Genomic DNA, 15,757 nt, shown 5'->3' on the forward strand with positions numbered 1-15,757 from the left:
TGGCAAAGTCTAAATCCTGGCTGATTCCAGCTTTCTTACTACTCTCTGCCCATGCCTTTGCAGTCGCACTGCCCTGGGAAAAGCACTTGACCATGCTTCTAGTCTCACTATAAACTCTTGACCTTAAGTGGGCTGTCAGTGCCTGCTGGCATCTACCACCTCTCTCTAGACTTTTCACTATCTTGCTTTGCTAGGCAACAGTTTCATACCTTCTTCTCTCTCTAAAAACCTGTAAGACCCTCTCCCCATCTTTATTCTCAGCCAATAAACCTGCTTCCAGTTTCACTGAAAAAAGAGGAGCCCTCAGAAGTTCCCACACTTCCAATCCCATCTGCTTCATCTTACTTCTGTTACTAAGAATGAACTACCTGGGCTGCTAGCTTCGGCCAGTTCCTGCATTTGTGCATACACTCCTGCTGCTTCCCATTGACTCAAGAACACTGCTCCAGGGACTTCCCTGGTGGTCCAGTGATGACGAATCTGTCTTGCAGTGCAGGGGACACAGTTCAATCCCTAGTGAGGGAACTAAGATCCTCCATGCCGTGGGACAGCTGAGCCCATGCACCCCAACTACTGAGTCCAGTCGCCACATCTGGAGAGTCTATGCACCTCAGCGAAAGATCTCGCATGAGGCAACGAAGAGCCTGTCTCCCATGACTAAGACCTGATGCAGCCAAATAAATAAATTAAAAAAAATAAACACCACTCTATCAATTCTCCCATTTTTCTCTTGCACTCCCCTCCCCTCTACCACTCCCAAGAAAAAATTCCTATCAGTATACAAATGTGCTATATTTTTTCCCTTTAAACTTTTTCCCTTGAATCCCACTTTTCCTCTAGCTAAACTCTCCAAAAAGTGTTATCTCTTCTCTCTGTTTCCAATTTCTCCTTTCTTATTCCCTCATGAACCCATTCCATTTGGATTCAATGTCTGTCCTCCCACTAAAGTTCCTCTTATCAAGCTCATTGATGACCTCCATATTGCTAAACACAAAATCCATTTCTCAGTCCTCCCACACTACTTGCTCTATATAGGCAGTCTTAACTCTAATTGACTACTTCTTTCTCAACTTAGGAATTCAACTTCCAGGATAAGTTCCTGGTTCTTCTAACTCACTGGCTACTTCTCAGTCTCCTTTGCTGACTCCCCCTTCACATCCCCAAACTCAATTCTCTGGACTCCCCAGGACCTAGTCCTTGAACCTCTTTTCTAATCTACATTCACCCCCAGAGTTCTGTGCCTTTAGATACTATTCATACACTGACAACTCTCATACTCCACCCCAGACCTATTCCTTGAACTTCATGTTTGTGTATCCAATAGCCTAATTGGCATCTCCACTTGGATTCTAAGAAGTGTCTCAAAACTTGAGAAGTCTGAAGCTAACCATCTTCTCTTCCCCTCTCAAACCTGCTCAACCTGCTGTTTTGCTCATTTCAGTAAATGACAGCTTCATTCTTCCTGTTTCTCTGGCCCCAAACCACATAGTCATCTTTGACTCCTCTCTTTCTCTTCCAGCCAGTGTGTCACCAAATATTGTTGGGTCTATCTTCAAAATATAGACAGAGCCCAGCCTTTTATCACCATCTCTGCTACTACTATCATTGTTTGAACCACTGTCATTGGTGGGAACACTGGATTGGTGAAATGGCTTCAGAATTCATCTCTTTCTTTCACCCACACCCCTTATAAACTAATCACAACGCAACAGCTAGAGTGAGCTTTTTAACATGTCAAGTCATTTTTCTATTCAAAACTAATCTCAGAGACCTGGTTAGAGGGTCAGAAATTTCAACCCAACCCTGCAACCTCTGGGAAGGGAGAAGGGGCTGGAGACTGACATATCAACTAACTGCCAATGATTTAATAATGTCTATAGAATAAACACTATTAATGTTGAAAACTGACAGAGGAGCCTGGTGGGTTACAATCCATAGGGTTGCAAAAAGTTGGACACAACTGAAGCGACTTAGCTTGGATGCAATTTTGATATTGGGGGCTTCCCTGGTGGCTCAGTGGTAAAGAATCTGCCTGCCAAGCAGGAGACTTGAGTTCCATCCCTGGCTTGGGAGGATCCCCTGAAGAAGGAAATGGAAACCCACTCCAGTATTCTCGCCTCGGAAATCCCATGGACAGAGGCGCCTGGTCGGCTATAGTTCATGGGGTCGTAAAAGAATCAGACATGACTTAGGGAAACAACAACAATATTATAGGTTAAGACAACTAGTTTCTGGGTTTGTTTTGTTTGAATCCAAATGTAGCTCCACATAGCTCAACTTTTTTTAAAAAGTATAAGTACAGTACAATTTAAAATATTTATATAAAATAAGTTTTTTTTCTCTTGAATTAAAAACAAATATGTTATAGAGTACTAATACTTTCCAAAAGATAATACATTAAACATAAATACTTCTGGGATAAGGTTTTATGATACAAAACTCTTTGGGTATCAAGAGAAATAAACAGATTTTACTTCTGATTTCTGTACCATTTTTCCCGTTGTGTTCCTATAACTCCTGTTTTTATTATTAACGATAACTTCCATTTATTGTTTGCTGCTTCTCTATCATCTGACACTGTTTTGCACACACAATCTTGTTTAACCCACACATTTATCTTTGTGGGGAATGTACCATTTTTTAATTCCCATCTCACAGGTTAGGAAGTTGAGACTTAAGAAAGTTGTCAAGCAGTGTTCTGAGGTTACCAGTAGAAACAGTGGCAATGAGGTCAGGCAACCTTTGAGTTCTTTTGTTTCGTTTTGTTTGGCTGCACCATGCAGCTTGTGAAATCTTAGTTCCTCAACCAGGGATTGAACCCAAGACTTTGGCAGAGTCCTAACAATTGGACCACTGGGGAATTCCCAAACCTTGAATTCTTTAAACCACTGTCTACATTATATTTAACATATTAGAGCCAAGGTTCCTTCCCATAACTTTCTCCTTATCTTTTTTTTTTTTTTGAGTCATATGTCTTTTTCCCTTTTTGAAATTTGATTTTTTTGCTCTTTCTTTTTTTTTTTCTTGTATTTCTATGCCACCTTTATAGTTCTGGTTTCTCATTTCTTAATTAGTAAATTCAGCATGCAGGTTCTATCCCAGGCTAATTTATACACTTCTGGAAGAAACGGCCTCTTAAATCCACAGAGTGTTGAGGTGGGGAGCCCCCAACCACGTCAGATTCATTTCACATATGATAATATACATGTTTCAATCCATTCTCCCAAATTATCCCACCCTCGCTCTCTCCCACAGAGTCCAAAAGACTGCTCCACACATCCAAATCTCTGCTGTTGTCTCGTATACAGGATTATCGTTATCCTCTTGCTATATTCCATTTATATGTGTTAATATACATATTGGTGTTTTTGTATTGGTGTTTTTGTTTCTGGCTTACTTCGCTTTGTATAATAGGCTCCAGTTTCATCCACCTCATTAGAAAGAATTCAAATGTATTCTTTTTAATCGCTGAGTAGTACTCCATTGTGTAAATGTACCACAGCTTTCTTATCCATTCGTCTGCGGATGGACATCTAGGTTGCTTCCATGTCCTGGCTATTATAAACAGTGCTGCGATGAACATTGGGGTACATGTGTCTCTTTCAATTCTGGTTTCCTCGGTGTGTATGCCCAGGAGTGGGGTTGCTGGGTCGTATGGCAGTTCTATTTCCAGTTTTTTAAGGAATCTCCACACTGTTCTCCATAGTGGCTGTACTAGTTTGCATTCCCACCAACAGTGTAAGAGGGTTCCCTTTCTCCTTATCTCATCAGAATTAGAGGAGTCTGTGGCTCTTTAAATTTAGGGCAATAATTTGGAAGGGAGCATTCCTCAATTCACTTCAGACTTATTACTCATAAAATGATAAATCACCCAACTTTTTTTAACCTCCTTTTCCTGGATAGTAAGAGATATGAATTTATTCCTGTTATTATTTCTCAGAGAAGTATTATATCTCAGAGATAAAGATGTGAACTCTTAAGAGGAAAGCTGTTCCAGTTTTCTACCAATAAACTCATCAACTGTGATAACTTGGTTTTTCAACGACAAATTTGCCCCTTTCTTTGTCCTTTTTGTGTCCCCTGTAGTTTAAATAGTACTTGGTGAATAGTGAGCATAGAGAAACAAAAAGAATACTGAATAAAAGACAGATACATAGAGTCAGAATATTTGAGCAAATTGCACATCCCATGCCAGTATAAGATCCCTTGGTCGTTTCCTCATTAAGCCCTGTCCCTTGCTTGGTATAAAACTTGCCAGACTTAATTCCAACCCCCATCCCAACTTCCTTCTGCAAACACGCTCAGGGTTCCGTCTTGAGTGCTCTAACTCAGAGGAAAATGACTTATTTTAAAAAGCGGTAAAAGCACCGCATTCCTTTGGCACAGGATGAAGACCAGCTCAGCTCTTCAGCCAGTTGATCTTTGTCTATTGTTCTCCAAACAGTAAACCACTATTTCCACATCGACAAGATCCTGGGCTGCATTTCTGTCCGAGTCCTGGCTCCTCATGAATATGAACTGAAGGACTCTGACCCAGAAAGTGGTAGGTAACCTCGAGGAAAAAAAAAAAAAGACAGGTAGGGGGGAAAACAAAAAGCAGGCTTGATGTAATTCTACACTCTTGAAATCTCCTGCAGGTTCTGAGCAGGGTAAAATGGGGTCTCGGAAATGTGGAAGCTGCCTGAGTAGTTTGCTGATTCCTCTTGCACTTTGGAGTATAATTGTGAACATATTATTGTATTTCCCCAATGGGCAAGCTTCCTATGCATCCAGCAATAAACTCACCAACTACGTCTGGTATTTTGAAGGAATCTGTTTCTCAGGTATCATGGTAAGTGTAACTTTGGAGAACTTGGGATTGCCGAAGGGGAGTTTTTACTAAGAATTAACTTGTTCCTAGTGAAAATGATGAATCATGGAAAAATCATTCTACAAGTTCTGGGTTTGGGATTTGGAAGATGGATGGGGATAAAAAGTCAGGAAGTCTGTGAGGACTTGGAGGGTAGCTTTGTTTTCAATAAACTGCTTATTTATATAGCTTCAACAATGCAGGAAGTTAATCCTATTAAAAGTTGATGGGACGTAGAAATATTATGTCCTCGTGAAAGTTGTATGTGAACTTTTGCTATTTAATCTCCAGTAGCATTCCCGTTTTCCAGAATGGATTTTCTATTTACACTCATGATTTCTCTAGCTTGAAGGGGTATTTAGACAGTAGAAAAGGCATAAACTTGAAGATTCAGAAAAACTTGAGTTCCAGTCTAAGCTCTGTTATTTGTGTCATGAGACTTTAAAGCAAGCTACTCAGTGTCTTTGGGCCTCTGTGTCCTCATTTGAAGAATGTGAATGATGACATTTACTTTTCAGGGAAATTGTGGGGATTAAATAAAATCTCATGTATGAAGTGCCCAGGATAGAGACTGACATGTTGTAGGTAGCCAGTGACTATTGTGATCAGTAATACTGACTGAAGGATGGGCCATACCATCGTTAAATTGTCTGACATCATACCCCTAATGATAGTGGTGTTTTTGAAAACTAAATCAAGGTATCTACACTAAGAATCCATAAATGAACGTTTTCCTGATGACTTTGTGCTGTTTAAAAACAAACTGATAATAAGTCATGTTGGCAATTCAGAGGAAAAGACATTTGTCCTGGTCATATCATTTCTAAAAACTCCCATTGTGTGCCGTAACTTTCCCAAACTAATAATAACAGAAAAGAAAATGCATTGTAGTCTATCTCTGCACCTTTGTGGGTGTTTAGTTCCCACTTTCACATTAAATTAATAAACTTTGAATTATTAACATCCAGTGCTACTGCAGGTGCTGTATGCTAGGTATATAATCTATGTTGATGGTGATACTATAAATAAATGTAAGCCTTTGGGAGAAATTTTTCATATGATGTATTAAGACCTGTGAAAATGCTTATGTGTATTGACTCGGTGATCCTAAATCTGAGAATTCATTCTGAGGAAATCATTCAAAATAAGGAAAGAAATGTATACACAGATGTTTGTGGCAGCACTATTTGCATGTGTGTGCTCAGTCACCTCAATTGAGTCTGACTCTTCGCGACCCCATGGATTGTAGCCCATCAGCATTGTTTATAATAGCATAAAGCTAGGAGCATCATAGTATAGACATGGCCAAATAAATTATGGTCTATTAGCTTCATAACTGATGAAAGTTATAATTATGAACATGTAACAACACGGACAAGTGCATATTATTTTGTGTTAAGGAAAACAGATATAATGAAATCGTGAATACCTTATGGTTGCAGCTATGTAAAATATACACATGTGGGAGTAAATAGTTAAAACATGAGAAAGTAGTGGAATTTTTGGTAATTTTCCTCCATTATTCTTGAGCCCTCTGTACTGCAGTTATGCTTTACAACAGAAAGAGAAAGCAGTTTCTATTTCAACACAGAACATGCCTGTGTTTCTCCTTTGACACAGGACTCTAGGGTTTAGGTTTAATTATTTCTAACAGTATTGTAATGAAGCTGATTTTGGCACCTAGTTTACTGTGTCTTATCTTGCCATTCTTTCTCTTAATATATAATTGTAATAAACAGGAGATTTGCAAGGCATTATTAGAGTTAAACCAGAATCTCTTTGAAACTGTGATAACTAACGGTGTTGAAAGGAGGGGAATGTAGGACTAACTTTTGCTTATAAACCATGTACAGTTTAAAACTGTGAAGAGAACCTGTTCTCTATTTTTCACTGTTTAGGACTTCTTGAAAAATACTCTTTCAAGAGCAAATCCTTTAATTAAATGCATAGGTAAATAAATGATGGGCTGAAGGAATTTGGAAACTGGGAATGCTCACTCCAAGCAGTAAAATAACAATGGGTTAACTCCACTGCAAAACTCAGTACTGAACAGTAGGAGAAAAGGATAGGTGGAGAATTTGCCAGAAACAATTCACAACTCATACTTGGCCAAACCAACAACTGTAATATAAAGAAATCCAGGTTCTTTCCAGAACTTAAATCTTTTGCCTAAGATATCAAGAGAGGGAAGTAGTAGAATACACTGAATTCTCCCAGTTTGTTGATACAGGCAAAACACGTTGGAAAATTTGAAGCTGAGATGATCTGAATATACTTTCCTTTGGATTAAGAGATTTAGTTTCAGATTAATCATACCTTTCACCTGCCTTCTCAGAGGGCAGAAAGTGGAAAGAGGATGGAAAATGCCCAGGTCTAGAGGATGGTTTTCCTTTGTCTACAACTGAGTCACTAAGAAGTGTAGGTTTGCTACAGAGAATGGTAATCTCATGCCCATACTATTTATTCCTAATCATTATTTCTTTACATTTTTGTTTATTTATTTTTAAAATTTTAGTTATTTTTTACTGTGTTGGGTCTTCATTGCTATGTGCATGCTTTCTCTACTTGTGGCAAGTGGGGGATACTCTCTTGTTGCAGTGCATAGGCTTCTCAGAGTAATGGCTTCTCACATTGAGACCCATGGCCTTAGTTGTCCTGGGCGATGTGGAATCTTCCTAAAGCCAGGATAAAACCTGTGTTCCCTGCATTGGCAGACAGATTCCCAACCATTAAACTAAGAGGGCAGGCCAATCATCAGCATTTCATAGTTGATAACCATGATAATAATAGCTAATATTTATCAGTCACTTGTTATAAATCAAGCACTCTATTCAAAATTTTACATGCAATACCTTATAACAACCTAAAGAGGTGAGTTCTCAGCACCATTTTATAGGAAAGGACTCTCAAGTTTACACAGCTATTAAGTGGAAGACCTGGGATTTGAACCCAGATCTACCAGATCCTAGAGTCTATGCTCTGAAACACCGAGTTCTGGTTATGACCGTGAATGGTAACTAGTACTCCATTTCTTATATTTTTTGTCTTCCTTACAATAGATGCTTGTAGTAGCAGCAGTTCTTCTTGTATTGGAGAATGACAACAACTATAAATGTTGCCAGAGTGAAAACTGCAGCAAAAAATACATGGTAAGAACAAATAGTATTTTGAGGATGGTTGAATGGGCTCTGGTTTTCTTTCCTCTCACTCAGAAATGAAAATATTGACACTATTGTACCCTTTCCATGATGCTTTCATTTCAAAGACTAGAGTTTACTTTCACAAAAATTATCTTCCACTTTGTATACAGTTTTCCTCCACTTTTGTTCTGCTTATATTCTTCTAGAAATTCAACATTTAAAGATACATGAAATTAAAATATAATACTACCTCTTCCTAACTGGGTTTCTGAGTCTATTTTTTCCCTTATCAAGTTTACAGAGGTTAATTTACAAACATTCAAGTGAAATGAAGTCGCTCAGTTGTGTCCGACTCTTGGCGACCCCATGGACTGTAGCCTACTATGCTCCTCCGTCCCTGGGATTTTCCAGGCAAGAGTACTGGAGTGGGTTGCCATTGCCTTCTCCGAGGATCTTCCTGACCCAGGGATCGAACCCAGGTCTCCCGCACTGTAGGCAGATGCTTTACCATCTGAGCCACCAGGGAAGTCCGACAAACAGTAAATGGCTTCAATTAAAAGTGCAAAATTCCAGGAGTTTTGACAGTGAACTCCACTGATGAAACTACAATCATAGTCAAGAGATGGAACATTTCCATCATCCCCAAAAGATTAATCTTTGATCTTTTTATCATTATAGATTAGTTTGTATTCTATATAAATGGAATCACAGAGTATTCATCTTCTGTGTCTGGTTCCTTCCAAGCAGTGTGAGATTTATCCCTGTATATATTATGTGCATTTTTAAATTGGAACTTTAAAAATAATTAAAATAGAATCAAGAGAGAATAATACAACGACATTTTCTAAGCTTATGCTCAACAAGTAGGTGCTGGGCTCCTGTATTTCCATCATTATCCAACTTCCCCTCCTCATGATCATTATCACTTATTCATATTTGCATAACACTTCACAATTCGTTCACATTTACTCAGTGAATTATATTATTGCTATTCCTGTTTTATAGATGAGTCACTTGTGACTCAAAGGGAATATGATTCATTAACTAGGAGGAGCTTTACCAGAGGTCTTGAAGGCATTCTTTGCACCAGTGGTTCTACACAATGGCTGTCCACTGCAATGATCTGGGAGCTTGGTGTTAGAATCCCACCCCCAGAGACCCTGATTTAGTCAGCCCCAGGTGCAATCAAATTTAAATGTGCATCCAGGATTGTGTGACCTTCTTTCATTGACTGTTGCTTTTGAAAGATTGAATTAGTTGTTTAATTTACCACTGTGCCTCTTGTGGGGAAAGAGTTAAAAGATTGAAATACGTTCCCTCTGTGTGTCTATTTTTTTAACCAATTAACTCAGACAGCCTTCAGTAATTGCTGGTATGATACTACTGAAAAGTTTTCAAAATTGTTTAGGTGAAGCAATGGATTCAAGTAAATTTTAACTTATGATACTCAGGAAATTTCTAGAAAATAAATGTTTGTACCATTGAGTATCTAATACAAATCCATGTGTTCAGTTTGCCTTAACTCACTATTAGCATTTCTAGCACAAATTGATGCTAGAAATAGTGTAGAGTTTTGATACTGTCTTATAATTGACATTGCACGAGATGCCTGGCATCTCAGTGAGAAGAGCAGGAGGAAGGGAGAAAGAATTCCTTGGATTCCCTGCTTGGTTCTTTCAAAGTATGATCTAGAATAGGGATCTCAACTGATGTACTCCTGGATGCCAAATATTTGATAGCAATGAAATATGTGAGGCTGCAGACATTAGAGCAAAGGAGGAGAGGGAACTGCTACTCAGATCCAACCAATGGCTACCACTATATTGGGCAATAATTCTCAGCTTTCAATAGGAAGTGGAAATATGGAGTTTTTAAGTAACACTTTACAATTATAAAAGGTTGGCAATTAATTCTCATTTAAACACAACTTGCAGGCCAAATTTGGGCCTGCACCAATTTGTAACTTATGGAGCTCTAGAGTGGAACTTTAGGTCAGCCAAGATTTATCTTGTAGAGGAGAAAGAAGTTTTCCTCAACCCTCTTAGGATCCCTGGTTGGGTATGAGAATTAAACTGGTGACATATTAACATAAGAAAAGCATACAAATTATATTGAATTTTTACATGTATATGGTGATTTTCATAAGAGAATGAAGACCCGAACATGTGACTTGAACAGCAAGCTTCTAAACTTTTTAGACAAAGAAGCAATAAAATTGTGACAAATGACTAAGACAGAGAGATTTGGGTTAGGCTAGAGAAAGGTGAAGAAGTAACTAGGAAGATAAACGTTTATTAATACAGATTTCTTGACCGCAAATTTCAGACTCTGGTAATAAGAATGTCTTGCTTCCTCCTGGTTGAGGGATGGTACCTTTCACCTGGGTGTTTTATGACTTGACTCAGGGAAGAGAGGTGAGAGGCTAGGGGAGGCCAGAGTGAACATCCTACTTCTGTGGTTTCCTCAAACTCCTTCAGCTTAAGATGTTAATGTGCCAAGATGCTATATTTTGGTGCAGTGTGTCCTTAACCCCATTATTCTTCTGTCTGAAACTTCCCTGAAGAAGTTTCACAGTCCAGAAACAGAGGGCATAAATTGTCCAGTAACCCAATGGATCATGAAAACAAACAAGCAAAAAGTTAATAGCTAGAATGAACTATAACCTCAGGTTTTGAGTCCTGAGGGTCGCCAGTTGAGAAGGTTTCTAACTGAGAAGTCTTCTAGTTGTTTAAACTCCAAGTCAGATGGAGTGAGAGAAGGGAAAGGCAAGCTGACAGAGTTTTCTGCTTCATAGCTTGAATGTCTCTGGAAAAGTCATCAAGTGTTCTGCTGAACTTTCTGAGAAGCTCACACAGCAACAGGAACAGATTGTCTAACATGAGCTATTGTGGTGTTTTCTCTAAAACTTACATCAAGTTGCCTAGCTTTAGCGTGTCCAGTTTCAGAAAAACAGAAGTTTTAGTTTTAATGATTCCAAGTCAGAAGAAGGGTGGAAGAAAAATTGAAAACACTAATCTGGGGAATTGCAACCAGATATTGAAAGAAACTAAAAGAATTTAGGATCCAGTCCAGTGCATAGGTGGATAATGAAAACTCAAAAACAATGAATAAGACTAGAATCTGGTATCCACAAAGTGTGTTATGATTTTCCAATGATTTTCCATATTTTGTCCTATACAATCACCCTCATTTCTATCAGAGATAGCCAAAGACTAATTCATTTATGAAATAAGTCTATTTACGTTAAACTTGGCCTGATTATTTACATAAGTTCAGCAAGAATATTGTTGACCATATAGACTCTTTTAATGTCCTCTTTTTTTTTAATTTATTTTTTTTTATTTTACAACATTATATTGGTTGGTTTTGCCCTACATTGACATGAATTTGCCCCAGGTGTACATGAGTTCCCCCTCCTGAACGCCCCTCTCACCTCCCTCCTCCCTTTATCCTCCCTCTGGGTCATCCCCGCACACCAGCCCCGAGTATCCTGTAACATGCATTGACCCTGAACTGCTGATTCGTTTCACATATGACAACATACATGTTTCAATGTCATTCTCTCAAATCATCCCACCCTCACCCTCTCCCACAAAGTCCCAAAGACTGTTCGATACAACTGTGTCTCTTTTGCTGTCTCGTATACAGGGTTATATTTCCATCTTTCTAAATTCCATATATATGTGTTAGTATACTGTATTGGTGCGTTTCTTTCTGTCTTACTTCACTCTGTATAATAGGCTCCAGTTTCATCCACCTCATTAGAACTGATTCAAATGCATTCTTTTTAATGGCTGAGTAATACTCCATTGTGTATATGTACCAAAGCTTTCTTATCCATTCGTCTGCAGATGGACATCTAGGTTGCTTCCATGTCCTGGCTATTATAAACAGTGCTGCGATGAACATTGGAGTACACATGTCTCTTTCAATTCTGGTTTCCTCGGTGTGTATGCCCAGAAGTGCGATTGCTGGATCATATTGCAATTCTATTTCCAGTTTTTTGAGGAATCTCCACACTGTTCTCCATAGTGGCTGTACTAGTTTGCTTTCCCACCAACAGTGTAAGAGGGTTCCCTTCTCTCCACACCCTCTCCAGCATTTATTGCATGTAGACTTTTGGATAGCAGCCATTCTGACTGGTGTGAAATGGTATCTCATTGTGGTTTTGATTTGCATTTCTCTGATTATGAGGGATGTTGAGCATTTTTTCATGTGTTTGTTAGCCATCTTTATGTCTTCTTTGGAGAAATGTCTGTTTAGTTCTTTGGCCCATTTTTTGATTGGGTCATTTATTTTTCTGGAATTGAGCTGCAGGAGCTGCTTATATATTTTGGAGATTAATCCTTTATCAGTTGCTTCATTTGCTATTATTTTCTCCCATTCTGAAGGCTGTCTTTTAACCTTACTTATAGTTTCCTTTGCTGTGCAGAAGCTTTTGATTTTAATTAGGTCCCATTCATTTATTTTTGCTTTTATTTCCAATATTCTGGGAGGTGGGTCTTGGAGGATCCTGCTGTGATTTATGTCAGAGAGTGTTTTGCCTACGTTCTCCTCTAGGAGTTTTATAGTTTCTGGTCTTACATTTAGCTCTCTAATCCATTTTGAGTTTATTTTGGTGTATGGTGTTAGGAAGTGTTCTAGTTTCATTCTTTTACAAGTGGCTGACCAGTTTTCCCAGCACCACTTGTTAAAGAGACTGTCTTTTCTCCATTGTACATTCTTGTCTCCTTTGTCGAAGATAAGGTGTCCATAGGTGCGTGGATTTATCTCTGGGCTTTCTATTTTGTTCCATTGATCTATATTTCTGTCTTTATGCCAGTACCATACTGTCTTGATGACTGTGGCTTTGTAGTAGAGCCTGAAGTCTGGCAGGTTAATTCCCCCAGTTCCATTCTTCTTCCTCAAGATTGCTTTGGCTATTCAAGGTTTTTTGTATTTCCATACAAATTGTGAGATTATTTGTTCTAGTTCTGTGAAAAATATTGTTGGTAGCTTGATAGGGATTGTATTGAATGTATAAATTACTTTGGGTAGTATACTCATTTTTACAATATTTATTCTTCCAATCCACGAACACGGTATATTTCTCCATCTATTAGTGTCCTCTTTGATTACTTTCACTAGTGTTTTATAGTTTTCTATGTACAAGTCTTTTGTTTCCTTAGGTAGATATATTCCTAAGTATTTAATTCTTTTCGTTGCAACAGTGAATGGAATAGTTTCCTTAATTTCTCTTTCTATTTTCTCATTATTAGTGTATAGGAATGCAAGGGATTTCTGTGTGTTGATTTTATATCCTGCAGCTTTACTGTAATCATTGATTAGCTCTAGTAGTTTTCTGGTAGAGTCTTTAGGGTTTTCTGTGTAGAGGATCATGTCATCAGCAAACAGTGAAAGCTTTACTTCTTCTTTTCCAATTTGTATTCTTTTTATGTCTTTTTCTGCTCTGATTGCTGTGGCCAAAACTTCCAGAACTATGTTGAAGAGTAGTGGTGAGAGTGGGCACCCTTGTCTTGTTCCTGATTTTAGGGGAAATGCTTTCAGTTTTTCACCATTGAGGATAATGTTTGCTGTGGGTTTGTCATATATAGCATTTATTATGTTGAGGTACGTCCCTTCTATTCCCACTTTCTGGAGGGTTTTTATCATAAATGGATGTTGAATTTTGTCGAAGGCTTTCTCTGCATCTATTGAGATAATCATACGATTTTTATTTTTCAGTTTGTTAATGTGGTGTATTACATTGATTGATTTGCGGATATTGAAGAATCCTTGCATTCCTGAGATAAAGCCCACTTGGTCATGATGTATGATCTTAATGTGTTGTTGGATTCTGACTGCTAGAATTTTGTTAAGGATTTTTGCATCTATGTTCATCAGTGATATTGGCCTGTAGTTTTCTTTTTTTGTGGGGTCTTTACCAGGTTTTGGGATTAGGGTGATGGTGGCCTCATAGAATGAGTTTGGAAGTTTCCCTTCCTCAGCAATTTTCTGGAAGAGTTTCAGTAGAATAGGTGTTAGCTCTTCTCTAAATTTTTGGTAGAATTCAGCTGTGAAGCCGTCTGGACCTGGGCTTTTGTTTGCTGGGAGATTTTTGATTAGTTTCAATTTCCGTGCTTGTGATGGGTCTGTTCAGATTTTCTATTTCTTCTTGGTTCAGTTTTGGAAAGTTGTACTTTTCTAGGAATTTGTCCATTTCTTCCAATTTTATTGCCATATAATTGCTGATAGTATTCTCTAATAATCCTTTGTATTTCTGTGTTGTCAGTTGTGATCTCTCCATTTTCATTTCTAATTTTATTGATTTGGTTCTTCTCCCTTTGTTTCTTGATGAGTCTGGCTAGTGGTTTGTCAACTTTATTTACCTTCTCAAAGAACCAGCTTTTGGCTTTGTTGATTTTTGCTATGGTCTCTTTTGTTTCTTTTGCATTTATCTCTGCCCTAATTTTTACAATTTCTTTCCTTCTACTGACCCTGGGGTTCTTCATTTCTTCCTTTTCTAGTTGCTTTAGATGTAGAGTTAGGTTATTTAGTTGACTTTTTTCTTGTTTCTTGAGGTGTGCCTGTATTGCTATGAACTTCCCCCTTAGCACTGCTTTTACAGTGTCCCAGAGGTTTGGGGTTGTTGTGTTTTCATTTTCATTCATTTCTATGCATATTTTGATGTCTCTTTTGATTTCTTCTATAATTTTTTCATTATTCAGCAGCGTGTTGTTCAGTCTCCATATGTTGGCATTTTTAATAGTTATTCTCCTATAATTGAGATCTAATCTTACTGCATTGTGGTCAGAAAAGATGCTTGGAATGATTTCAAATTTTTGAATTTACCTGGGCTAGATTTATGACCCAGGATGTGATCTATCCTGGAAAAAGTTCCGTGTGCGCTTGAGAAGAAGGTGAAATTCATTGTTTTGGGGTGAAATGTCCTATAGATATCTATTAGGTCTAACTGGTCTATTGTATCATTTAAAGATTGTGTTTCCTTGTTAATTTTCTGTTTAGTTGATCTATCCATAGATGTAAGTGGGGTGTTAAAATCTCCCACTATTATTGTGTTATTGTTAATTTCCCCTTTCATACTTGTTAGTAATTGTCTTACATATTGCGGTGCTCCTATGTTGGGTGCATAAATATTTATAATTGTTATATCTTCTTCTTGGATTGATCCTTTGATCATTATGTAGTTTCCTTCTTTGTCTCTTTTCACAGCCTTTGTTTTAAAGTCTATTTTATCTGATATGAGTATTGCTACTCCTGCTTTCTTTTGGTATCTATTTGCATGGAATATCTTTTTCCAGCCCTTCACTTAAGTCTGTATGCGTCCCTCGTTTTGAGGTGGGTCTCTTGTAGACAACATATATGGGGGTTTTGTTTTTGTATCCATTCAGCCAGCCTTTGTCTTTTGGTTGGGGCATTCAACCCATTTACGTTTAAGTTAATTATTGATAAGTACGATCCCGTAGCCATTTTCTTTATTGCTTTGGGTTCAAGTTTATACACTCTTTCTGTGTTTCCTGTCTAGAGAAGATCCTTTAGCATTTGTTGGAGAGCTGGTTTGGTGATGCTGAATTCCCTCAGCTTTTGCTTGTCTGTAAAGCTTTTGATTTCTCCTTCATATTTGAATGAGATCCTTGCTGGGTATAGTAATCTGGGCTGTAGGGTATTTTCTTTCATCACTTTAAGTATGTCTTGCCACTCCCTCCTGGCCTGAAGAGTTTCTGTTGAAAGATCAGCTGTTATCCTTATGGGAATCCCCTTATGTGTT

General features: G+C 38.1%; 1 protein-coding gene across 3 annotated transcripts in view; it reads left to right on the forward strand.

Annotated features, from left to right (window-relative positions):
- The first annotated feature begins 4,259 nt into the window (after positions 1-4,259).
- The window catches only part of TM4SF18 (transmembrane 4 L six family member 18), a 30,731-nt gene continuing 19,233 nt past the window's right edge, over positions 4,260-15,757 (forward strand). Inside the window, exons 1-3 of one of the 3 annotated variants that reach the window (XM_055412015.2) lie at positions 4,260-4,543; positions 4,638-4,831; positions 7,909-7,998. In XM_055412015.2, the coding sequence (XP_055267990.2) occupies positions 4,655-4,831; positions 7,909-7,998 (267 nt within the window). In that variant the 5' untranslated portion in view covers positions 4,260-4,543; positions 4,638-4,654. The remainder of the gene's footprint in view (positions 4,544-4,637; positions 4,832-7,908; positions 7,999-15,757) is intronic. The other 2 variants (XM_088844598.1, XM_055412007.2) reach the window with 2 other exon arrangements.

This window comes from Moschus berezovskii, chromosome 1 (assembly GCF_049115385.1).
Source record: "Moschus berezovskii isolate FMDL1 chromosome 1, NW_MosBer_1.0, whole genome shotgun sequence".
Taxonomy (NCBI): Eukaryota; Metazoa; Chordata; class Mammalia; order Artiodactyla; family Moschidae; genus Moschus; species Moschus berezovskii.